This window comes from Aricia agestis, chromosome 5 (genome assembly GCF_905147365.1).
Source record: "Aricia agestis chromosome 5, ilAriAges1.1, whole genome shotgun sequence".
Lineage (NCBI taxonomy): Eukaryota > Metazoa > Arthropoda > Insecta > Lepidoptera > Lycaenidae > Aricia > Aricia agestis.
The window spans coordinates 13,094,208-13,120,630 of NC_056410.1; the positions used below are offsets into that span (position 1 = coordinate 13,094,208).

Genomic DNA, 26,423 nt, shown 5'->3' on the forward strand with positions numbered 1-26,423 from the left:
TACTTATCGATATCCTCAACAAATATCAACCAAGTGTCCCATCACTATAGACCGCCATGTTTAGTTCTTGGCAATATGGCGCCGGCTACACTTTTTTATAGTTATGTCGCTTCCATCTGTTTCCTTATTCATTGGTATTTCATTGACTTCTGTTTTCTTATTCATTGCAGTATTTAATAAGTCTATGCTTAAACCTAAGCGATCATTGGCCTAAGCGATTAGACCAATACACTGGTAATAGTTTAGGAACACGCTGACATAATAAAAACTTGTCAAAGTGAAACTTGACAACTGAAAGAGTTTTGGCGGGTATGTCACTTACAAACTTCTTCTGCTTTTTATTGTTGGTGTGGTTTTTATTATTTTTTCCCAAATTGTGTTATTTGGGTTTTTGATATTCATTATTGGTAAAATATTAGGCATTAAATATCCGTTATCTTGCACAAGTGCAGGTAAGATGTCGTCAAAACCAAAATGTATAATTCCTGTGACATTTGGTGTGAATATCGGTAAATAGGGCTATTTCTTCCGTGAATTTTAGCTAAAACATCGTTATAATAACTTTATTATCCTATTCATTGAAATATTATTGCGTCTTTTTCAAATTGAAATGTATCAAGTTTTACATTCTTTTGCCCAGTTTTGTAGCAATTATTTATGGTATTCCCTGGTATTACCGATAGTTGTCTACCCATACGCCATCTAGTTACTAAAATGGAAACTGTTTGACAATCAAATTAATGGATTTAACATTAAATACGTAAGTTTTGAACAGCGTTTTTTGGGCTTTTCAATCGGTATTTAAAAAAAAAAGATAATTTATAAGTTTATTAATCCTTTGTTCATGATATATGAGGCATTAGAGCTAAAAATGTCAAATCAATAACTTGACTCTAGGGACCGTGCAGAGCGATGACACCGCCACTAGTGACGAGTTGCCGAAACTTTTACGAAAATTATATTGTCAAGCTCTAGTCAAACTACGGAAAATTAAAAGATTTCTTGAGACATTTGGGAATTTATAAGAAAGGAAATGCATTGTTGTATTCCCGGATGTTCTAATACATACAAGAAAAATAAAGGCAAATCGAACGGAGTAAAATTTTACTATTTTTCTGCCAAAAGTATTCACATCCCTTGGCATATTGAAAAACGAAAGAAATGGATAAAAGCCGGTAAAAACATACGTAAGCATTTGAAAAGTTCCATGAATGTTATGTGTAGACTCGTAAAAACACTGAATTTTGTAGATTATAAACATAAATTCATTTTTGATGAACACAATATGAACCTAACCTATAACCGTTGCTTCTTTCAGCAAACATCCAAACTGGCTTCCATCTAAATTGATATACATACATAAGCACCGCTCATTTAATTGGCATAAATTTGCATCAAAAGTAAGTATAATTTGGAAAAGTCCTGCCAGGAATTCAACACTGAGGATAGTATTGAACTTTAACCATCTTGTCAAAGTGTTGGTTCTCAAAAGGATGATTCTTCCAGTAGGAAAAAGATTAATAGTGCGGTCTTTGGGTGTAATTTAAAGAATACTTATATGGTGTTTGCACTGATGAGGTCCAGACTGAAATTAGTTAAAAATAGTGACAAACAAAAGTTGTGAAGATGGTATCGAGCGAATCGCAGAAGGTTGATGAAATAAAAGCATTAATTTTTGTGAATTTGTTTTATTTAATAATCCACAAGCATTTTCAGTAATAATTATAAGTATTTTTGCGCAATATTCATTATTTTATTGCAATATTTATCAAGTTTTTACTTTCTATGCTGATGGATGCTACTAATTAAGTACTTTTTCTCAATGATATTCTACTTTTTCATACAATATCATTGCTTTTTCAGATATTTTCTTAGATAACTAGTAACTAGATAAGCTTTATACATTTTTATTCACGCTTTCGTTCTTTGTTTACGGTTAGAAACTCATCTATACTCAATATTATAAATGCGAAAGTGTGTTTGTCTGTTAGCACTTCACGCCCAAACCGCTGAACCAATTTTGCTGAGTTTTGGTATGGATTTACTTTGAGCCCCGAGAAAGGACATTGGATACTTTTTATCCCGGGAAAATGTACGGTTCTCGCGCGATAAATGTTTTTTGGCGCAACGGAGTTGCGGGCGTCATCTAGTCTTTTACTTTAATCCTTCGATCGGGGATTCTTGGAAATCTGTTGTTGTTCTCGCGGCCGCATGTGCCCACTTGGGAGTGTAAGAATTAAACCATTTTATAGTCTAAAACATAAAAAAATCACTTATGAACTAGCCGGGGTCAAAGAGAATGCGAAGCCAAAGTCACTCACAAGTTACTCGCATCGTGTCGCTGCTGTCGAATTACGACGCCCTCTATAGTTTCTGCACGGTCCCTATAAACATTGCATTGCTTTAGACGTGTGTTGACGGATTCCCATCACTTGAAATATAGTTAATCGATATCCTGAACTAATTGACTTTCTTTCCTGTATCATAATATGCTTCGAAATAATCGACAAATAGAAATATAAACGCACACTACTTGTATGAAAAAAAGGACAAAATGGCCACGCGATGACGGGCTAAGACTACAATATCTATACTATAATACTTTATCTATGGGTTAACATCACTGACTCATATGGGTTGTGTTTCCAAAAAATATCAGTGTACTGTCAAGTGTGACATAAATCAAAATATCTTAAACCTAAGTGATCATTGGCCTAAGCGATTACGCCAGTATACTGATAATAGTTTAGGAACACGCTGACATAATAAAAACTTGTCAAACTGAAAACTGACAACTGAAAAGAGTTTTAGCGGCCATGTTACTTGGAAACTTCTTCTACTTTTTAATGTTGGTGTGGTTTTTATTATTTTTTCCCAATGGGGATTGTCTATTTTTTTTTAATTTTGCTCATTACAAAAACGAGGAATAAGGTCAGTGATCGTTTTTCTGTATATAAACGAAAAAAATACCCATTAGTTACTCATATTTTTGAACAAATATGTTTAACCTTTGTTTGACCTTCAATGGCGTTAAATTAGCAATAAATTCGACCAACATTACGTTTAGAACTTTTGGTAGGCTTCTCGTATCAGCTTTCACATAATGAGAACTTGCATTTGACGAACCAGCCATTATAAATAAGATTGAAAGGAAAAAACATACTGCAGAGGTCAATTGTTGGCCGCCGATGATGACGTCAGCGCGAAACTTTAAAAATTTATTAAGAAAAAACTAGCCAATGAATTTCAAAATTATTTAATTTATATTCTCAAAATACTCTATTTTAACGAAAAAAAATATAAAAAGGACATGTGATTTTTTTTGGACAATGCCCATTTGTGTTATTTGGGTTTTCGATGTTCATTATTGGTAAAATATTGGCTATTAAATATCCGTTATCGTGCAAAAGTGCAGGTAAGATGTTGTCAAAACCAAAATGTATAATTCCTGTGACATTTGGTGTGAATATCGATAAATAGGGCTCTTCCTTCCGTGAGTTTTAACTAAAACATCGTTATAATAACTTTGTTATCCTATTCATTGGAATATCATCGTGTTTTTCAAATTGATATGTATCAAGTTTTATATTCTTTTGCCCACTTTTGTGGCAATTATTGATGGTATTGCCTGGTATTACCGATAGTTGTCTACCCATACGCCATCTAGTTACTAAAATGGAAACTGTTTGACAATCAAATTTAAAAAAATAAGAAAATGCCTCATTTGGTCATTGAGGTACTATACACAATACTTTATCTATGCATTTGGTGCTCGGAAATTTTGAAAAAAAATCAAGATGGCCTACATGTATGCCACAAAGGTTCGTACGCTGTGTTCGTACCCCTTTGAATGTAGTGTTTTGTATAGATATTGTCATATATTAGTGTGCGAAAAAGAACCAAATTCAAAACGATTGAAGTATGGGAGTTACGTTTCCATAGTTTTTATTATTCGTAGACCTGAACCTTAGTACCTGGATGACCGAGCTTTGCTCGGTACCGTATAGCAAACACTCATTGACTTCGTGTTACTTAATAACGCCATCTGCTGGTCGTTAAAACACTTAGTTGCTGACAAAATAGTATTATTATTCGCCAATAGATGTCAGGAAGAGTTACATTTTTCAGTTTAACGATTATCGATAAAACACGAATAAAAAGACATTTTCTGAAAATGATTCCTAGCTAGATCGATTTATCGCCCCCGAAACCCCCTATATACTAAATTTCATGAAAATCGTTGGAGCCGATTCCGAGATTCCAATAAAAATATATATATATATATATATATACATACAAGAATTGCTCGTTTAAAGATATAAGATATAGAAGTTTTGGTAATATAGATGAAAAATATACCTGCTTTAATTAGAGCGAGATGCGAGATGAATATTTACGCATTGTCGTGTGGCAGATGAGACAGTAAATCGTTTCGTATATTTTGTTCTCTATGAAATTTAAAAAACAAAGTGTCAACTGTCAACTGTCAAAAATAAAGTTGCATTGTTTTATAATTCTAAAAATTACATGCATAAAATAAAATAATATATAAATAGAAAATTAAAACTTCTTAATTATTATATATCAAGTAACATTTTATAATGGTTTTAGTTTTCTCTTCAAATAATTAATAAACAATGAACCTAAATATTATCAGTATATTTCGGAGGAGTATTATATCAAGAGTAAGTTTGTGGGATTTGTGGTTAAAATGGTTTGTTATTCATTATACAATCAAGGTCAGTTTTGTAAATATTAAAAATTTTGCAGGGTATTTTGAGTCTACAATACAATAAAATTGATTATGCAAGACCAAACTGCTTACGTTCAGAGGTTAGATTTCCTCAGTTAAGATGTCAGAATACAGTAGCTATAGAAGAAAGCTATGTAAAAAAATTTATGAAAGCTGTTGGTTGGATGGATCAAGCCAGAACGGTAAGATTATCTAACTAACTAACTCAAACTAACTCTGCTGGCTCAGCGACCCAAAGTGGATCTTGGAGTCTGAAATGAGCTTCCGCCATTGAGCCCTGTCCTGCGCTACCTCCTGCCAGCTACTGACTTGAAGGTCACGCAGGTCAGCCTCAACAGCATCTTTCCAGCAATATCTGAGGCGTCCAACAAGACCACGCCACACCAAGTCTTAGGTCTAAAACCTTTCTCAGAACGTATTCTAGCACCAGATTAAAGAGCATAGGTGACAAGGCATCCCCCTGTTAAGATTATCCCATATATATAATCTAATCTATTTTGTTTATAAGGTTAGAAGGAACTAGGAAGCTATAAATAAAAAAATCTTTGCAGCTTTACTCTATAAAATTAATATAAATTGAATACACCATATCTATTCTAATAATATTATAAAGCGGAAGAGTTTGTTTGTTTCTTTGTTTGTTTGAACGTGCTAATCTCAGGAACTACTGGTCCTATTTTGAAAAATCCTTTTGTGTTAGCCTATTTATCAAGGAAGGCATAGGCTACTTTTTATTACGCTAAGACTAATATGAGCTAAGAAATAGAGGAAAATGTGGAAAAAACGGGGAAAGGGCTCATATCTCACGAACTACTGGAGCAATTTTTCTGTTATTTGGCACAGATAAGAAGTAAACCAGGTGAAGGATTATAGGCTATTTTTTGTGGACTAATTTGTCTGCGAAATATCTAATTTACGCGGGCGAAGCCGCTCAGAACATCTAGTTATATTATACTTCATGTTGCACGATGTTACACAGTTTTTAAGTAGAATATTTTTTTAGCGTCTTAAACTGACTGGATATTTCTTATATGAATGTGTACCTGACAAAGTTGCATACAATGAGTGGTTTGAAGAGTTGGACCTGCCAGACACGTTTGCATCATGGTTTATAGTGACAGAACTCCATGTTTGGCTCCTGCTTGTTTGTTATATGGCTGAAGATGTGTCAGCAGCTTTGACCGATAAAAAAAAGTATGTTAAAGGAGATGGACATTTTGTAAGAAACTGTATTATTGAAGCACTATGGGCTGATGTGGCTAATAGAATTAAATTGTTGGAGGTAACTACTTTGATTTTTTCAACAATTTCTTTATTTATTATTTTGTAAAAGGTCTTGAATACACACTTGTTATTCTTGCAAATAAAATAGGATATATTTTATGGACAGCTTACCAAAACATTTGTTTTAGGGTGCCAATCCAACAATAGCTAAAAAGCAAGTGTTGGAGCTTTCTGAACAATTTCAAGCAGCTTTGGTCTCATATGACGAAGGGCTCGAAGATGACAAGGTTATGGCTGCTGCTGTCTGGAGAAGGTTCTACACCCTCTCTCAGGATGTCAAGGCTGAACAAATAGAAAGGATTGTTCACTTTATAAGACATCAGGTATGTTTTGTGTGCTTTTTAAATTATTATCAAAAATAATTTTAATGTAAAAGCTATGAATAATAAAAAAAAAGGAAATGTAACTCCCATACTATTTATCGTTTTAAATTTGGTTCCTTTTGAACTGTCATGTAACGTCAGCCTAACACCGCTCAAGGCCGCCTAAATATTGCAAATGTATTGAAATGTATACCTAAGGGCCAACGCTAAAACTCGCGCGGGCGCACGCTCGCGTGTGTAAATGAAAAATAGTATGGGCAGCGCAGGCGCGTACGACGGAGCGCTGACGCGAGCGACGACGCTGCCCATACTATTTTTTTTTTTTTAATGAAATAAGGGGGCAAACGAGCAAACGGGTCACCTGATGGAAAGCAACATCCGTCGCCCATGGACACTCGCGGCATCAGAAGAGCCGCAGGTGCGTTGCCGGCCTTTTAAGAGACAATAGGGTAATAGGGGTAGATAGGGATGGGAAGGGAAGGGACTAGGGGAGGGTAGGGAAGGAAATAGGGTAGGGGATTGGGCCTCCGGTAAACTTACTCACTCGGCGAAACACAGCGCAAGCGCTGTTTCGCGCCGGTTTTCTGTGAGAACGTGGTATTTCTCCGGTCGAGCCGGCCCATTCGTGCCGAAGCATGGCTCTCCCACGTATTTTTCATTGATACACACGCGAGCGTTGGCCCTAAGCTACACATTTTGACAAGTATTGTAGAGCATGTTTTTTTAAAGGAGTTGCTTTTCCTTAGTTTTTATTATTCGTAGTGTAAAAGAGACTTATTATTATTATTATTGTTGATATTTCAAAAAATCAATGTCAATTTTTAATTTTCGTTTAATCCACTATTTCCCATATAAGTTTAATATTAGGGATATATTGGGATTCATGTAATTATTATGTATAAATAATTATTTAAAAAAATGTGATCTGTAAATTAATTGAAATTTTTTCAGCTTTCAATATTACATGAAATACCAAGCCAAGACCTAAAGTGGAAACCTGATATTAATTGGTTAAGTATAAGAGATCATTAAATTATTTTACCTAGTTGGAAGATTTAGTTCTAAGGTTGTAAAAATAAAATCAAGTTTTTTGTTTGACTTGTTTATTTTTTTTAACTTATTACCTTTTATCTGTTTATGAAAAAAATAGACTATGGAGTTGTTCACATCTCTGGCGTTCCCATAAAACGGTGACAACTGACTTACACAAGTTATCCACTTTGCACTGCTCATTGCACCATGGCCAACTCGCATCACTGATCTTGAAGTAATATGCGGAATATAGATCCAGCAGATATTTTTTGTCTGTTACCATGCTGTTGACCAGTGCATTCATTGAAGACGGCGACAAATCCTGAAGCTCAAAACTGTTTTTGAAGTCATATAACTGGAACCAGTGTGGACTTCTGTTTGGTGTTAAATTAGCTTCTGTCAAATTATAAACATAGTTGGCAATGTTTAGTGGTCCCTGAAAATTATTTAGAGGAATTAACACTGAGACAAAAGTCAAACACTCTAAACCCCAATTTATTTGTGGCCCGCGTGAAGTTTAACAATTTTGAAATTTACGTCTACGTGATAGTCGTTAAGTTGTTTCCACTTTTAAATCGTTAATTTTGAAGAATGTTATTTTTTAACCTTAAAAAATGTTTGTTGCGGCCCGCGACACCAAGACCAAAACATGTTTGTGGCCCGCATGAAAAAAAGGTTGGGGACCACTGCTCTAAACTTACTGAATGTATAATATAAAAGAGGGTTAGCCTAAGTGGTTTTATTTACAATGTCTAATAAATAATAATAGCTCCCACACCGGTTTCGGTGACGCTGGCCGGTTTCATTGAAACCAGGCCAGCTACGCAGGAGTAATTTTATAGTGCCCAAGTGTGTGCGCAGTATACAAGAGCACTCTCTATTCCTTTACTCTCCTCTATTCCTTTACTCTCATAACCCAGTGGGACGGACGACCGACACGACTGGCGAGAGATCAGGCGCAGGACCGACTTTTTACATGCCCATCCGACGAATGGATCATCTTACTTGTCAGACAATCAGGTGATCAGCCTGCATTGTCCTAACCAAACTTGGAAATAACATGTTTCCAACGCGGGAATGGAACCCACGACCTCGAGTCGCGCTCTGTACCACTAGACCACGGAGGCGTTACAATGTCTATGTAACTTACAAAGCTTTCGGGATCGATGGTGGCAATTTTATAGTTTAAATTGTAATTGCTGTAGGTCGTAGCGGCGCCCGCACCCCATGCCACGTTAATAGGGTTGCCAGCGTCATTATAAAATATTTTAAACTCGTCTGAATGAACATGGCCATTGAATTCCGCTGCGATTGTCGATGAAAATCTAGAAATAATGATTACATTGTGATTCTTAAAAGAGTAATAAATATTAAATTAAATTATATACATAGGAATAAGTTAATAACTTTTTAAGTCTGTGATTTTTATTTAGCAATTAAGGAATCGTCTTAGTCCTTACCGATTGACTATTTTATTATATTCCCTTGTCCAAGTATAGAAGAAGTCGTGGACGCCTGGTGGTATATGGCCTAAGATGTGTACTTTCTCTCCGGCCAGCTCCGCCTTATACAACTCCTCAACCAACCAGTCCAAATGCTTTTTGGCATCTGTGGGGTCATACATTACCCACCTGTGAAATAATAGAAACTGTAATTTATATTTTACACAAAAAATCAAAATACATAATATTTCTTCAATGCATAGTATAAAACAAACTTTTTCTGTCCTCATGTCCCTTTGTTCCCTTTAATCTTTAAAACTACGCAACGGATTTTGATGCGGTTTTCATTAATAGTTTTCATTGAAGAGGAAGGTTTATAAGTGTAATAACAATCATTAAATAGTGAAAAAATACTGTTATTTTTGAGGTTTCTAATCTGATGTCGTAAATAATTACATTTTTGCCGCTTGCATTGCAAACGCAGGCTGAACCTTACGAGATTTATCAAAATAATGTAAGTACTAAGTATTGTAAAAAATGTCTACAGAAAACTTCGCGATATAAACCACAATAACATTTTTTGTCATTTACTTTTTAAGTACTACAAATAATGGCTAATTTTCGAAGCGATTTTAACCAATAGGTACGGCATTAATCCTTATTCAATTAAATACTTTAAATACATTGTTGATTTAATATAGGTCTATATGGCCCTTTACAGCATATTTTGATTAAGTAAAATGAATATTTTCGAAGATATTTCAGATTTAAAAATTGCGTAGCTTTGAATATAAATTAAAACTACTCGAATCGATTTTAATCATTTTTTCAGTGAGTGATATACGCTAAATATAGCGTCTACGTAAACGTCTACGTAAACTATTAATAAACTAGCGACCCGCTCCGGTTTCGCACGGGTATAAAATCCATACTAATATTATAAATGCGAAAGTATCTCTGTCTGTCTGTCTGTCTGTCTGTCTTGCTTTCACGCCAAAACTACTGAACCGATTGCAATGAAATTTTGTATACAGTTATTCTAGAGTCTGAGAAAGGACATAGGCTACATTATGATGTGGGAAAATATCTTATTTCCATGAAAATTTCGATGAAAATGAATTCGCATTGCGCGTGGCCAGCGCTCATCCCGGGGGTCCTGGGTTCGAGTCCCGCAGGCGGAACAAAAAGTTTTCAATTTTCCTGGGTCTTGGATGTGTATTAAAATAAAATTTCAAAAATCTTAAACATATTTTATGTATAATATTATAAAAAATCCAGAAATATATCAATGGAATGAACATTTTAGTTCTAATACGATTCAACAGATGGCGTTTTATTTTTTACTTTATTGTAACATAGAACTAATCATACTTATTAGTATGTTTTTGTTTATAGTTTTTAATACGTTAGAATATGATGTTTAATAATATTATAATCCATACTAATATTATAAATGCGAAAGTATCTCTGTCTGTCTGTCTGTCTGTCTTGCTTTCACGCCAAAACTACTGAACCGATTGCAATGAAATTTTGTATACAGTTATTCTAGAGTCTGAGAAAGGACATAGGCTACATTTTGATGTGGGAAAATATCTTATTTCCATGAAAATTTCGATGAAAATGAATTCGCATTGCGCGTGGCCAGCGCTCATCCCGGGGGTCCTGGGTTCGAGTCCCGCAGGCGGAACAAAAAGTTTTCAATTTTCCTGGGTCTTGGATGTGTATTAAAATAAAATTTCAAAAATCTTAAACATATTTTATGTATAATATTATAAAAAATCCAGAAATATATCAATGGAATGAACATTTTAGTTCTAATACGATTCAACAGATGGCGTTTTATTTTTTACTTTATTGTAACATAGAACTAATCATACTTATTAGTTAGTATGTTTTTGTTTATAGTTTTTAATACGTTAGAATATGATGTTTAATAATATTATAATCCATACTATACTAATATTATAAATGCGAAAGTATCTCTGTCTGTCTGTCTGTCTTGCTTTTACGCCAAAACTACTGAACCGATTGCAATGAAATTTTGTATACAGTTATTCTAGAGTCTGAGAAAGGACATAGGCTACATTTTGATGTGGGAAAATATCTTATTTCCATGAAAATTTCGATGAAAATGAATTCGCATTGCGCGTGGCCAGCGCTCATCCCGGGGGTCCTGGGTTCGAGTCCCGCAGGCGGAACAAAAAGTTTTCAATTTTCCTGGGTCTTGGATGTGTATTAAAACAAAATTTCAAAAATCTTAAACATATTTTATGTATAATATTATAAAAAATCCAGAAATATATCGATGGAATGAACATTTTAGTTCTAATACGATTCAACAGATGGCGTTTTATTTTTTACTTTATTGTAACATAGAACTAATCATACTTATTAGTTAGTATGTTTTTGTTTATAGTTTTTAATACGTTAGAATATGATGTTTAATAATATTATAATAATATTATATATATACTAGCTGTTGCCCGCGACTTCGTCCGCGTGGACTTTAGTTTATAGCGCGCGGTGTCAACAAAATTTGTGTCAAATTTAAAAACTTTTTAAAACCCTGGTAAGTGGTACCCCTCTTAGGGCCGCGCTACACCGGAATGGAAGCGCTGAAAGTGCTCGCCTCGCCGCTGCCATTCCGGTGTAGCGCGGCCCTTAATTAATCAAAATACCCAAAAACAGCTGTGCAGTGTGCACATAATCTATACTAATATTATAAATGCGAAAGTATCTCTGTCTGTCTGTCAGTCTCGCTTTCACGCCAAACGCCAAAACTACCGAACCGATTGTAATGAAATTTTGTATACAGATAGTCTAAAGCCTGAGAAAGGGCATAGGCTACTTTTTTACTGGAAAAAAGGGTTGTAAGGGTCGTAAATTTGTTCAAAAAATTCATAATAGATGGCGCCGTGCGTCTTCTACATCGCGCTGACGCTTGCTCAAAAGTCTTTCTATAAGAGGTGGTATCATCTTACATTTAAGTCTCGATTTTTTTCGATTGTTATATCTATTCTACGGTATTAAATAACTCAATACTTTATCTGTGCAGGCAGTGACGTAACCTTAAGACCAAATTTCACCAACGACTGTTAAAGTTAATGATCGAATTAGTATCACGTTAGCTGTTTCGTTTTTCATATGAATGAAAGAGAAGACAGGACATTTTAACAAGCTGTTAACACTAACAGACGTTGGTGAAATTGGGGCTAAACCTATCAATGATAAATAGTTTATGGGTAAAGTTGTGTAATTGGGGGGCTAAATATGCTTTGAAATTTGGCATAAAATATAAAGTTTAATATAAAAAATAAAGTACTTATTGTGTGCACACTACACAGCTGTATTGATTTAAGGGGTACCAGGGTTTTTTTATAAAAGCTTTTGACACCAATTTTGTTGACATCGCGCGCTATAAACTGAAGTCCACGCGGACGAAGTCGCGGGAAACAGCTAGTATTATATATTTTATACCCGTGCGAAGCCGGAGCGGGTCGCTACTTCTAAATCTACTTAAGTTCTAAAAGTGTTAAACAAAGTTAACACTTTTAGAACGTCTACATGAGGCCTACTACCGGTTCGGGAACTAACCCGGCGAGAAGAACCGATGTAAGAAACTCGCATGAGGCCACCTTTTACCAAAAAGGTGGAAAATTACAATAATAGCTTAAACTAATTTACACAGTAGGCCTATGGTCTGTCAGCTTATTTTTCCCACACATCCTTTAAAATTTTCGGTGTTTTATTTTTCTACTCCTCGCTAGATGTCGCTTTTAGTGTTTAGTTTTTGCATACCGAATACCAATGAAAAAGGAAACAGATGGAAGCGACATAACTACAAAAAAGTGTGGCCGGCGCCATATTGCCAAGAACTAAACATGGCGGTCTATAGTTATGGACACTCGGTTGATATTTGTCGAGGATATCGATAAGTAATATGTTATAAGTGAGCTATTAAGGTTAAATAAATTATCAGATTCTTCACCTTATATTTTTTAAATTCGATAAAAAAGTACATCACTAAACGTCAAATCTACTAATTTCTATGTTGATTAAATATCGAAAATCAAGCCACGTTATATTCTATTCTATCACAAATCTTATTTATTGTCTAATTATTAACTAAATTAGCACATACGAAGTCAAGCCATCGATAAAATAAAAAAAAAAATTGTAAAAATATAAACGTACCGATCCAAGTACAAACTTTTTTTCATCAAGGATTAAGGACAAATTTCTTCACTTTTTCGACGGACTATAAATTAATTTAATAAAAAGCAAATTGGTCGAAAAATTTGATCGATATTTTTTTCGCGATATATCGAGACCGATATTGATATTTATTCAAATATCGATGTATCGATATATCGATATTTTCTTTCAATTTCGACATCCCTATAATACGACACTTTGACAGTTTATGTACTTCGGAGAACCGGAACATAAAGTTTTGATTTGATAGAGACCATTATGCCGCGTCCACTTATAAAAGTCAATGCCGAATACTTACCAGTTGTTTCGATAGGCAACGTTGTTATTAATAGAAATAACACGTAATTTGGGTTTCGCTAATATGGAGAATTCGCCGCGTTCTCGCACCGTCTCCTTAGCCTCTTCCGTCAAGTAGTGATCCCATTTATTGGCCAACGCCTCGTAAAGCCACGTCGTATTCAATTTGTCCCCGACAACGGAGCTTGGGGCGAATCTAGAATAACACAGTATTTTACAACGCGTCTACGTCATCTGGAATAATATACAATTGACCACATTATGGCATGTCTTCTGTATTGTTATTGACTGAGCAAATTTTAAAAAGAAATAGACGCCGGCAAGGCAAGGCCTATTAAGGCCGGCAGGCGGCAACGCACCTGCAGCTCTTCTAATGTTGCGAGTGTCCATGGGCGGCGTTTGTTGCTTTCCATCAGGTGACCCGTTTGCTCGTTTGCCCACTTATTATATAAAGAAAAAGACGAGCAATTTTATTGCGCAATATCACGTATTGCTTCATATTATTGACCATCTAGGATTGATATTGAACATCGCACGCCTTCGATCTAATTGTCAAATAAACTGTTCAATAAAATTGAAGCGTGATATTGACAATTCAATTGTTCGTCTAGCGGCCGGCTAAGGGTAGGTAGCGTTAGTAATAAGGGACTAGGCAGAATTGTTCACTTACTGATTCGTCGGCTGAGATTCATGATTACCGATGACGGGTAATATAGGCACGTCTTCGCCGAAGCTACTCCTCATCTTCTCGATGATGTGCAGATTGACATCGTTGATCATGTCGTATGTAGTTTCCCAAACATGGTGATCTATACTGTCTCCTAGGTAGTAGACGATGTCGATGTTCTGAAACATATTTGTCTTATTTGCATACTACTTAGTGCTTACATGTCGCAGTGATCTAATTATTATTTTTACGCCATGGGGAATACCCCAGAAAATATCTGATTGACACACATTGATTAAACTCACATTTTCTTCCAAATTAATTAGTACTTAATTTGAAAGTATACCTAGTAAGTTTAACCTTATTGGTTTTCTAACCAAAGCGAAAGAATCTTGCATTTATTGAGAAAACTAAAATCAATTAACCCACACTAAACACACACTTTTTTATTTTCATAAATCACACATAATTGTATGGGTACTCTTCATAAACCACGAAAGTTTGTTCAGAGCGTGTTATGTGAGTGTGTGTATATGTCTCTAATGTTAAGGATATTTTACACGGGAACTTGTACGATTGTCCCTATAATACGACACATTTACCTGGTGCGCCGACGCGATTCTGTCTATAACATCGTCGTAGGCCCATATCGGCGAGTCACAGTTTCTCCAGTCGCCCCAGTAGCCGGCCGGTTCTGAATTAGTTCGAACCGCGTGTTTCACTGTCCGTACAACTGAAGACAGCGCATCAACGTCTAGTACTAATTCGTTATTGACTGTGAGTATGCTTCTCGATACAGCCTCCTCGTCTATATCTGTGGAGGTCATAGTAGTTCGTGGTCGTTGACCTGTTCTGCAGCAGGTCGGTTCGTCGCAATCGGCGACACCGAAAGGCTCGTAGTAAGGATCTATGTGAGCGTCAGTGATTAAGACGACGGTGAGAGGATTGGCGTCCTCAGTTTGTACCTGTAATAATTGTTTAATAATTATATTTTATTAATAGTACCTTACTTTGTAGTAGTATAAGATAGGACGGCATCAAGAAACATATTATGTATTACAGACTACAGTAGTAGAGTCTTATAGCCATATCCTCTAATCATGGATGTAGCCACACTGGGGCAAGCTGGGGCGGTCTAAACCTTAAATAAAACCTCATTTAAAGTTTAACAAATTGACATAGGCGCCGAGCCCGAACGGCTCAAGTTACAAAAAAATTAACGGAGGGGAAGGGGATAGGTTGACTGCTGCCCCACCCTGAGCCCAAAGCTGGCTACGCCCATGCCTCTAATGTTAGAACTTAGAAGTAACATCGAAAAAACTGTTTATTCCTCCAACTTAGTATATTTCCTATTATAAGTATGTTTTTAATGTTGTATTCCATTCTATTAAGATTTATGACAGATTTAATTAGCTATAAGAACAAGCATTAAGTATTATAGGATCTTCTATAGGAAAAATAAAAAAAGTATAGGTACAGGACTTTCGGAACTAACCTCTTCAACATCTTCGGATTCTATAGGTGCCGGTAGATCCACTTCCCACTCGAACCTCGGATCATCGTAATTACACACATCGTTACCAACGTTCTGCAGCAACAGACCACACGCCGTAGCAGGCGTCAACTCGGGAGTTGAACTTATGATGTATGTAAATATTGGCTGAAAATTCATAATGACATGAATGAATTTACACGTGGGAGAGTCATGCTTCTGCACGAATGGGCCGACTCAACCGGAGAAATACCACGTTCTCACAGAAGAGCGGCGTGAAACAGCGCTTGCGCTGTGTTTCGCCGAGTGAGTTTACCGGAGACCCAATCCCCTAACCTATTCCCTTCCCTACCCTCCCCTATTCCCTTCCCTTCCCATCCCTACCCTATTCCCTCTTAAAAGGCCGGCAACGCACCTGCAGCTCTTCTGATGCTGCGAGTGTCCATGGGCGACGGAAGTTGCTTTCCATCAGGTGACCCGCTTGCTCGTTTGCCCCCTTTTTTTCATAAAAAAAAAGATCAATATCAAGGTGAAATTAAAGCTGTAAGTGTGATGAAATTGAATCCAAAATTTGTGTGATGTTACCCTAATTCATAAAAATATAAACAGACGAACATATTATATCTCTTTTTAGAAAGTCGGATAAAAGCGACATCTATGGAAATCCGAAAGTAATGTTTATCGGGCGCAACAAATTTCGATATATTGATCCTTGTTAAAAATAAAAATACACGTATTTTTCTTTTATAACCACTCAATACTAAAATGTTGAGAAAAGGCTTCCGAAAGTTTTTCTAAAAGACACCATAATTAATGGACACTACGCGTCGCCGGCGCGTGCTGCGGCCGGGCCTCCCACGCCACCCCCCGCGTCACCCCCGCTATACCCACCGCCGCGAGGTGACCGTTTTGCAACAATTTTAAGTGGGATTTAATATCTTATTGTAAAAAAATTAACATCCTATTTTTTTGGTTAAATGGACTCTTCTAAGCTATGGTATCTAGGATCCCTCCATAGAACGACCTTCACCGAGCTGTTAATGGATGAAAAGTATTTTTATATTTAATAAGGTAACTATATCAAAACATTTATTGTAAGTGGGTTGCGTAAAAAATTTCAGTTTAAAAATGTTTTTTTTACATTTCTTTGGTTTGGTTAAAAGACAAATTCCATACCAATCGAAAGTATGAAGCCCGTAAAATATGCATTAAGCATTAACCAGACTGGTACTAGTATCGATTTACCTGCCTACTCAAGAGTTGTGTTGAAAAAAAATAGACTTAACCAGCTATTACGTTTGCACCATGGTGTTCACATGGCGCGCTGCGTCGCGTCTTCGCAACGCACACATGACGGACAGCAGCCCCCGAGACGAAGCGGGAAGGGGTGTTGACGTTAAGACTGCTTCGTAACGACTGCGATGACGCAGCGCCCGTGTGGCCGGCTATGCGTCAAACGGCAGCGCTGCGTCGACGCAACGCTGACGCAACGCGGCGTGTGGACCGGCTTCGAGAAATAGCGTGGACTCTTCTTGAAGTCTTGAAACCCCCTTTGGTGTGTAGTTTAGCATAGTTTCTTACCGCATTCAACTCTATAACTCCCTGACAGGCATTCGGAGAGACAATGCCCAGGGCTGAGCACATGACGGTCGCAGCATCGATTAGCTCATCATCAGCCGCTCCGTTCCTGACCAGCTCGAACAGCGCCGAGACTCCACTTCGGCATATCAGACATTGTATGTTCTGCAACATATTTACGTGGATAAAATGAGTAGAGAGAGTAGTAGCAGGCGTCAACTCGGGAGTTGAACTTATGATGTATGTAAATATTGGCTGAAAATTCATAATGACACGAATGAATTTACACGTGGGAGAGTCATGCTTCTGCACGAATGGGCCGACGCGACTGGAGAAATACATACTTTATACGTACAACATATTTACGTGGATAAAATGCGTAGAGCCCAGCAATACATACAAGTGATCCTATATAAAAGTATTGTTAGAGCTATAAGCTTGCTGGTTTAATAAAACGCAACTTTGAACCATGAGAATATAGTTAAAAAGTAGGTACTTACATAATAATAATTAATATGTTAGCAGTGCCGGCTTTAGCACTACCAGCGCCCTGGACGAGATCTCGACAACAGGCGCCCCATTTTGGCCTACGGTGCCCCTTTTTATAAACCACTAATTTTACAACAAAAATTGTCTTACCGATCTTTCAACGCTAATGCGGCTGTTAGGTGTCTGACTGTAATACACTTTCAGCACGTTTGTCAATACGTCGATTTCAGACTGCGACAATTCTTTTCTTGCGAATTTGATAAACAATTCTTGTAAGTCATCTACAAACAGAATAATTGATAATAAAATCAACTTTAATAAGATATATTTACTACATATTGCAAAGCCAATGTAGTTGTGTGGTTCCAAAGTACCTATACCAAAGTTATAATTTTTTTAACTTTTATCAACTGCAAAATATCATACTTATTTACCTGGTGTAAGAAGATGCGTGGCCAATGACGAAGTAACAAATAAAAACATGAAAATAAACAACTTCATGTTGAAATCGCAATAATCTATGCACACTAATAAAAAAAATCCTCAACGTTTTTATATTAAGTAGGCGATAGAATAAACATAACCCGACTTTTGCAATCGCTGATGCGGGCTGTAATGAGCAATTTTTTATCTATCACCCTTATCACAAAAGAAATAACGAATACATTACAATACTGAGTGCTGACCGAATTGAGTACAGTCAACAACAAACCTAACGTCTCGATTATTTTCTAGGTAAAGGTAAAAAGTAGTAGTATTTGATAATCCTTTAATATCAGATTTAAGAATCCGAAACGTTTATAACTTTGGTGCTACAGAAGTCATAACTCATATCTAATAGATTAGATACATATTTCTGAGATTATATTGATATCAACAATTCAACATAATATTAATCTCAAACACTATCGATTGATAACAAAAACTAATGAAGTGTTAATAATAACGAATAATTATTAACACTTCATTAGTTCAATTAACACTCTGTTTACCAAACAAATTTTTGTGTAATAAAAGTTACAAGCGCCATCTAGCGCGATAACTAACAAAACGTAATAAAACAAACCAATAACTATACAAGTTATATTATACTTAATATTTTGTATCAAATAATACAAAAGAAAAAATCAAACATCCGTCATATCGACATCCTCAATGACCAAGTCGTCCAACATCTCAGCGAGGGTAATGCGAGGCAGGGACGGGTCGATCTCGTCCGTATCCACAGGAATCTTATTCTCGTCCTTGAAGATGTTGATGTTCTGTCTGAACGCCGGATCCTCCTCCAAGTCGTCAAGGAAATCGTTGTAATCCCTGAAAGAAAGCAGGAGCGTTACTCGATTTGCAGCACCATACCCCCTGTCTCGTCCATGAAATACGTAGTTATGAGGAGAACAGGGATATTATACTGTACAGACTTGTCTTTGAAGTATATCGGATTGTTCAAATTCAAAATCTTTTATTTGCTGAAATAAGGTACAATATGGTGTTATAGAGGTGTTCAAGTTCTCTTATTTTGTCTTTGGGTGGCGTGCAAATTTTATAGGTATAGTCTGTCAAACTTATTTTTAAATTTTCTTAACATCCCTTTTTTTAATAAATAGTTATAAAAATGTTATACAATATTATGTCAATTTGTGTTTTTTTTTACAAATTCAATGTCTAATCACTCTTAGGGCCAGATGACACCACAATCGCTTCTTTCGGTTGAAAATGTAATAAAAATATAAACAGTTTGCTTTCTTCAACAGTAGTGCATATATATCTATACTAATATTATAATTCTTCAGAGTTTGTTTGTTTGTTTGAACGCGCTTATCTCAGGAACTACTGGTCCGATTTGAAAAATTCTTCTACTGTTGGATAGCTCATTGATTGAGGAAGGCTATAGACTACATTTTATCACGCTAAGACTAATAGGAGCGGAGAAATAGAGGAAAATGTGGAAAAAAGTGGGAAATTGTATGAAAGGGCTTATTTGAACGCGCTAATCTCAGGAACTACTGGTCCGATTTGAAAAATTATTTCGGTGTTAGATAGCCCATTGATTGAGGAAGGCTATAGGCTATATTTTATTACGCTAAGACTAATAGTAGCGAACAAATAGAGGAAAATGTGGAAAAAACGGGGGAAATTATATTAAAGGGCTTATTTGAACGCGCTAATCTCAGGAACTACTGGTCCGATTTAAAAATTTATTTCAATGTAAGATAGCTCATTTATTGAGAAAGGCTATAAGCTATATTTTATCTCGCTAAGACTAATAGGAGCTAAGAAGTAGAGGACAATGTGGAAAAAACGTGGGAAATTATATGAAAGGGCTTATTTGAACGCGTTAATTTCAGGAACTGCTGGTCCGATTTGAAAAGTTCTTTCAGCGGCTATAGGCTACATTTTATCACGTTCAGACTAATAGGAGTGAAGAAATAGCGGAAAATGTGGAAAAAAACGGAGGAATTATTTGAAATCGCTTATTATATATTTAGAAGTACTGGAGCAATTTTTATGTTATTTGGCAAACATGAAGAATAGACCACGTGAAGGAACAAAGGCTATTTTTTGCGGAAAAATGTACGGTTGCGTGAAATTCCTAAATTACGCAAGCAAAGCCGCGCGGAACATCTATACTTATATAATAAAATCGTAGGAAAGTCAATTCTGTACATTGAATATTTTTGTACAATAAATAATAATTGGGATGTGATCTACTATGCTAACGCGGACGAAGTCGCGGGCAACAGCTAGTATTATATAATTTTAATTAGTTTCATCAGCTTCATAAAGTCATCTGAGTAAATATAATTTTTATTTCATTAAGTACGGTCACTGGTGACCGAGGCACAATAGAAATTCTATTGTCTCGTTTTTCCACGATCGAAGGGTTAAATATTATGTGAAAGTGTGAAAATGTAAATTTATCGTTCTTTATTTTAATCCATTAGTTAATATTCCAAATGTGAAAGTGTGTTCATGCTTTAACAGTTGAACGGATTTTAATGATATTTTGTGTGAAGAAATTTGAATCCCACGAAATGACATTAGATAGTTTTATACCAAAAAATGCACGGTTCCCGTGCCGTTAACTTAATTCGCCACAGCGAAGATACGGGTCGCGCATTTGTGGTGAAAAGAAACTCATTTCGATACTTCGCAAATCGCAAGAGCGCCATCGGCGTCATAAAAAATAGAACTACAGTCTAATCATTAGACTTTTGTTCTATTAGACTCTAATCATTAGAGTAGAGATGAATTAGAGTCTAATGCATCATAATATGGTACTGGGTAAGGTGTAGTTTTTTTTAAGTCCTTCCTTTGCATCCGACTTTAGTTCTTGTTTAATTAAAAAAAAAACTTACTCATTGGTGGAACTGACGCCGTCGTGCAACTCCTCAGCCATATGTTTGAGTTTCCAGGCACGTGCGCGCCTCCTCGCCGCTCGCTCGCCGTAGTGTTTCTTCACTAGGAACACATCTGGTATGTTGCTCTGATCCAGCTTGTCCAGGTTGGAGTCGTTCACGTTTGAATCGCCCAAGTTGTATCTGGTAGTTAAAATTATTTCTTTACATGGAATTTATCCTAACAAACGTACATCGTAAATACTTTTAGTGTCCGACCGAAGCTTCGCCTTCGGCCAAAAAAACACCTTCGGCGAAACCTTCGGCTTCGGCCTGAAACCCGGCCGAAGCCGAAGCTTTGCCGAAGGTCCGAACAACCGTCGAAATTGAACGAAAGACTGAGTGAGTCGTGAGAGAGCGACGGATGTCGTGTATGCAGAGGCCACTGGGAGTCACTGTCAAATACAATAAACAAACACTAAGGGTCAATTTATATTAGCGCAGAGTCGAAGCGCATCGAAGCGAATTATTAAAACTGAACATTACAAATTCAACCTTAACACTAAAGCATTAACGCACTTTATTACTTCTGAGAATTTAAAAAGGCGCGCACATCCGCGCGAAGTCGCCTCGCAGAAGTAATATATTACGTTGCGCCCTAGAGTTAAGGTTGAATTTTCTGTGTTCGGTTTTTGGAAATTCGCTTCGCTTCGCTTCGACTCTGCGTTAATATAAATTGACCCTAACTTCTAAATCATTTTAATTTGGCACATTTGTTCAGACGCTGATACAGATTACAGACTAACATATACAAAAATTGGGCAGTTCTGGAGATATTACATACATACGCGTCGAATTGATAACCTCCTTTTTTTAAGTCGGTTAAAAATTAATGACTGAGAGTCGAGCGATTAAGATTATAAACCTTCGGCTTCGGCCGAAGGTTGTAGCGATTGCCGATTAATCGGCTTCGGCTTCGGCCAAAAATGGACCTTCGGTCAGACACTAGTACTTTTATACAAATTGAGTATCAAAAATATTGTACACTGTGATAGTTTTTTTTAAACTTGTTCACATTTGAATAGGCTTCGAAACTGCTCTAGACTATGATGAAACTCGACATAGTCTATATCAGAGTAGGCCACAGGAAATAATATTATACTTTATAGGCTTGTATCATTACAAGTGAAGTCGAATTTAGGGAGTAGAAAGCATAAACTATGATAATAAATTCTCCTAATTACCCCAAAACAGTATCGCCTGGTTTTAATATATGGCCCAGATGAGTTCTTGTGTGTACAGGGTTGACATCCAAGCCCAATTCACTTGCTTTCACAACCCAAACATCTGCTACAACATGCTTGTTCGACACTATGCCTTGGCCAGGGAATGATTTCTTTTCCTACATAAAAAAAAGAAATGTTATGAACATTCACCATATTCCATTTAGCCACAGAAATTTTAAATGTCAAACCGCCATACTCAGAAGTATTAAGTTATGATTAACCTTCAATTAAATGAAGAGTTTGACAGATAATTAGTCTGTTACATAATGTGCATAAGTGTAAAAAAGAAAAAAAAGGTTATGTTGTAGAAAATTTAAGCTCAACCAAAATGATCTTAAAGTTGTTTATTCTGTGGTTAATATGTCACTAAAATTGCAAGCATATCCAATAAAGTTTTTTGTTTACATTTAGATTTAATTAAATCAAATTATAAGTTGAAAAGTATATCAAAGAGTATGCAAATTGTATACTTACATGCTCTTTTAAAATGTCAATATCCATAACAATATATTCCACTAGTTGCTTAGGGTTGCAGATAGGAGTGAATGGGTGTCTCCAGTATACTGTAGCTGACAAATCACATACTGAAAGAATAGAGACGTTTAGTCCATATCACTAACACCTATCTGTCTTGTTTGAGTAAACATTATGTCCTCTTGCCTTATTATGAACAAGAGTAAATACTGTAAATAAAATTGCCATAAAAATAATTACCTTGTCCAGTATTTGCATCAATTAGATGAATGGTACTGGTCACTCTCTGCACAAGGCATATGGGAGATATGGAGCCAAGTTGATGTGTCAACTTCTTGGGTAGACAGACCACACTATCCTTTGACAACGGCACAATTTCGATACTGAATGTAAACTTGTAGTTGTAAATGTTGCTGTGGATATCATGAGATATTAGCTTCTTGGAATGTTGACACTTTATAGGCAGCACCGATTGAATGAAGTCTACCATTTTCCTAGCATGATTCTCATTTGCGTAGAAGAAGTCCAAGCCATCTGAAATTTTTTTAAACATATTATTTCCTTGTATATTTTTTTAAACAGGGAATACATAAGTGAAAGATACATTTGTTGAAAAAATAAGCCTTAGGGTTCTTATTAGGTTACAGATATTATCAAACTTAACATCTAAGCTGACCTGACTAACACAAAAACAATAACGTAATAACATAAAAATGATGTAATGATGCTCTGTGTGTTATAATAATTATGAAACATGAATTTCTTCCAAACTCCAACAGAACTGTAAACGAGATTTGCTTACCATGTTTTGGTTTGATTCCAAGAGTATTGGAATGTGCCTTGTGCTTCAAAATCAGCTGCTCCAAGTAATAAAAGGTTTTCCTGTTGTTAGCACGCTGCCTCACTTGCACGAGGGCACGCCAGTAGTCCTGTGCCTCGGAACGATGGCACGCATCACACATCTGGTGCTGGACCACATACTCCACAATGAATGTCTGCTGCAGTACGGCTCCACCCATGACCTCCCCTTGCACTGTTAGTTTCACCTATAAAGATAACAGGATTGATTCCCTCGAAAAACAAGACACAATAGATTTCTATTGCCGCGGTCACAGGTGTCCTTATGGGGGTTGAGATGTTAATAATCAATCCCAATCCCCTACCCTATTCCCTTCCCTACCCTCCCCTATTCCCTTCCCATCCCTACCCTCCCCTATTACCCTATTCCCTCTTAAAATTCCAGCAACGCTCCTGCAGCTCTTTTGATGCTGCGAGTGTCCATGGGCGACGGAAATTGCTTTCCATCAGGTGACCCATTTCGTTTGCCCCCTTATTTCATAAAAAAAAATGTTGCATTATTTTTGTTTAGATTATTGTGTTCATTTTATCCTTTATGAAAATAGTTGAAACAATTTAGTAAATATTGTGCAACATGTAACAATTGTTTAAACAGTAATATGAAAGTTCACCTTTATCCTTTTGGAATGAGGTTCAGTCCATGCGAACCCCGCATCAACAAGTTTGACCCTGTTCAGGCCCTTCAGTCTCTTGAGACATAGTGCCAGAAGTTCTCGAGACTCCAGGGCACACACAACCCACTCTGCCGGAGGTTGCAGATATCTGCAATATGATTTAAAAAAAACCCTCTTCACTGTCTGTTACCCCTCCACGGTTAAACCATAAAATGATTTCATTGAAGATACTTTTACTGCAGAGATACATAATACAATTATGTTGAATATTTTACAATTATTATTAACTAGCTGGTGCCCGCGACTTCGTCCGCGCCAGCATAGTAGATCACGTCCCAAGTATTATTTTTCAAAAATATTCAATGTACAGAATTGAGTTTCCTACGATTTTATTATAATATGTATAGATGACTTACTTTGTTCCTAAAAAGGAGAAAACACCACAATACCATTTCATTATAAGTACTTGAGCCCCTCCCCCCCCCCCTGCCTAGGCAATATCGTAATAATATATAGCCTATGTGTTGACCCAACCTTTAATATCCGTGCAAAATTTGAAGTAAATCCATCCAGTACTTTCTGAGTTTACCCCGGACATACATACAGACAAACAGACAAAAATTCTATAAACTATGTTTTTGGCTTCTATATCGATTGTAGATCATGTCGCAAGTATTATTTTTCAAAAATTTACAATGTACAGAATTGACTTGCCTACGATTTTATTATATGTATTATGACTAGACGATCCGCGCGGCTTCGCTCACGTCAATTAGATATTTCACAGACAAATTAGTCCACAAAAAAAAATAGGCTATGAAGCCCGTCACAGACTTAGCTATAATATATATTAATATACAGTGCCGTAAATAGCCTTTTTTGTGCCCTGTGCGAGCTTCTATATAACTGCACCTTTGTTTTTTAACCGACTTCCAAATAGGAGGAGGTTATAATGTGCGGTCACGCGAAAATACTATAGAAAATATATAGTAATATGCCTAGCTATAAATATATTAATATATATTATAGCTAAGTCTGTGACGGGTTTTATTCTTCACGTGGTGTACTTCTTATATGTGCCAAATAACAGAAAAATTGCTCCAGTACTTCGTGAGATAACCCCATTCAAATGATTTCCCCCGTTTTTTCCACATTTTCCTCTATTTCTTCGCTCCTATTAATCTAAGCGTGATAAAATATAGCCTATAGCCTTCCTCGATACCTACTGTACATCATATTGTGTAACATGCAATCAAATAATTATATCCTGAAAACCATCAACTGTAGTCTATATCATGACGTTAACATAAACAAAATATGATCCGACACGTTCGCAGTCTGTACGCTAGTCGGCTATTCGGCCAAAGTCATGATCGGCACATCTCTAATAATTATTAATGATAATAATGAGAGAAAATGTTACAAACAATATTATAATATGGTATGAACTGTGAAGATAAACCATTCGCTGCTTATATTGTGCAGAATATTAATACTTGTAACTGACCTTTCACAACCCCTACAGAAGAATAATGTTGATTGTTTTGGAATCCCATCAGTGATGTCAACATGAGCACGTAAACACGCTACGCACATATTAGAGGGATTAGCCTCTATAGGGACGGCGCACTGGCAGCATAATCTAAAAATATTACAGTTATTATAGCAGGAAACCAATAAAAAATAAAAAAATTAAAAGCTAACCTATTTACTTACACCCTTGTACTATTCGGTGTTAGACTTTGTTCTGCTGAATTCATGTACTCCATGGTTATTATTTAACAATTACACGTTTTTGTACGATTGTAAAATATAAATAATTGAAGTAATTTTAATTTTTAAACAATATTATTCGTAAGTTTTTATCCAGCACACATTTCTGTTTCACATGTTGCCACTTGCCAGTCCAGTGTCCAGTGTTGCCAACTTTTTTTTACTAACCCACCAAATTCAGCAACGTAAACCACCAGAAACCGCTAAAACCTAAATGGCCTCTCAAACCACCAGAATTCCACTAAATAACGTAAAGACAACATCAACCTATCTGAATATAATTTGAAAATAATACAATATTATTATGAAATAATTATTTTTGTTACTACAAAAAGGAAAACTTTAGTTAGGTCTATGTTTAGGTACTGGTAAGTAGGTACTTAACTAAAGAGTAAAGATGAACGTCTTCAGGGGAATCATTGTCATTTACTTGTTCAGTTTGTGAAGAATAAATTTCTTTAGTTCTAATTTTTCTAATACGGTATTTGGTATTATGTTGTTATTACAGCAT

General features: G+C 36.2%; 3 protein-coding genes across 3 annotated transcripts; 1 reads left to right on the forward strand and 2 right to left on the reverse strand.

The window, feature by feature from the left end:
* Positions 1-4,589: 4,589 nt before the first annotated feature.
* LOC121727509 (ubiquinol-cytochrome-c reductase complex assembly factor 1) lies at positions 4,590-7,458 on the forward strand. Its single transcript, XM_042115401.1, has 5 exons — positions 4,590-4,685; positions 4,771-4,935; positions 5,757-6,035; positions 6,166-6,360; positions 7,312-7,458. The coding sequence occupies exons 1-5, from the start codon at positions 4,638-4,640 to the stop codon at positions 7,390-7,392; spliced, it is 768 nt and encodes a 255-aa protein (XP_041971335.1). The 5' UTR covers positions 4,590-4,637; the 3' UTR covers positions 7,393-7,458.
* On the reverse strand, positions 7,459-18,348 carry LOC121727494 (sphingomyelin phosphodiesterase-like). Its single transcript, XM_042115379.1, has 10 exons — positions 18,007-18,348; positions 17,723-17,853; positions 17,087-17,248; positions 15,509-15,673; positions 14,616-14,978; positions 14,017-14,192; positions 13,348-13,542; positions 8,853-9,023; positions 8,543-8,717; positions 7,459-7,828 (listed from the first exon to the last, which is right to left on the reverse strand). Exons 1-10 carry the CDS (start codon positions 18,071-18,073, stop codon positions 7,496-7,498), a joined length of 1,938 nt encoding a protein of 645 aa, XP_041971313.1. The 5' UTR covers positions 18,074-18,348; the 3' UTR covers positions 7,459-7,495.
* Positions 18,349-18,647: 299 nt separating this feature from the next.
* On the reverse strand, positions 18,648-26,029 carry LOC121727502 (60S ribosomal export protein NMD3). The gene is made up of 9 exons (XM_042115389.1): positions 25,856-26,029; positions 25,647-25,781; positions 24,137-24,287; positions 23,470-23,713; positions 22,908-23,201; positions 22,668-22,777; positions 22,152-22,309; positions 20,929-21,111; positions 18,648-18,886 (listed from the first exon to the last, which is right to left on the reverse strand). Exons 1-9 carry the CDS (start codon positions 25,906-25,908, stop codon positions 18,700-18,702), a joined length of 1,515 nt encoding a protein of 504 aa, XP_041971323.1. The 5' UTR covers positions 25,909-26,029; the 3' UTR covers positions 18,648-18,699.
* Between the last annotated feature and the right edge of the window lie 394 nt (positions 26,030-26,423).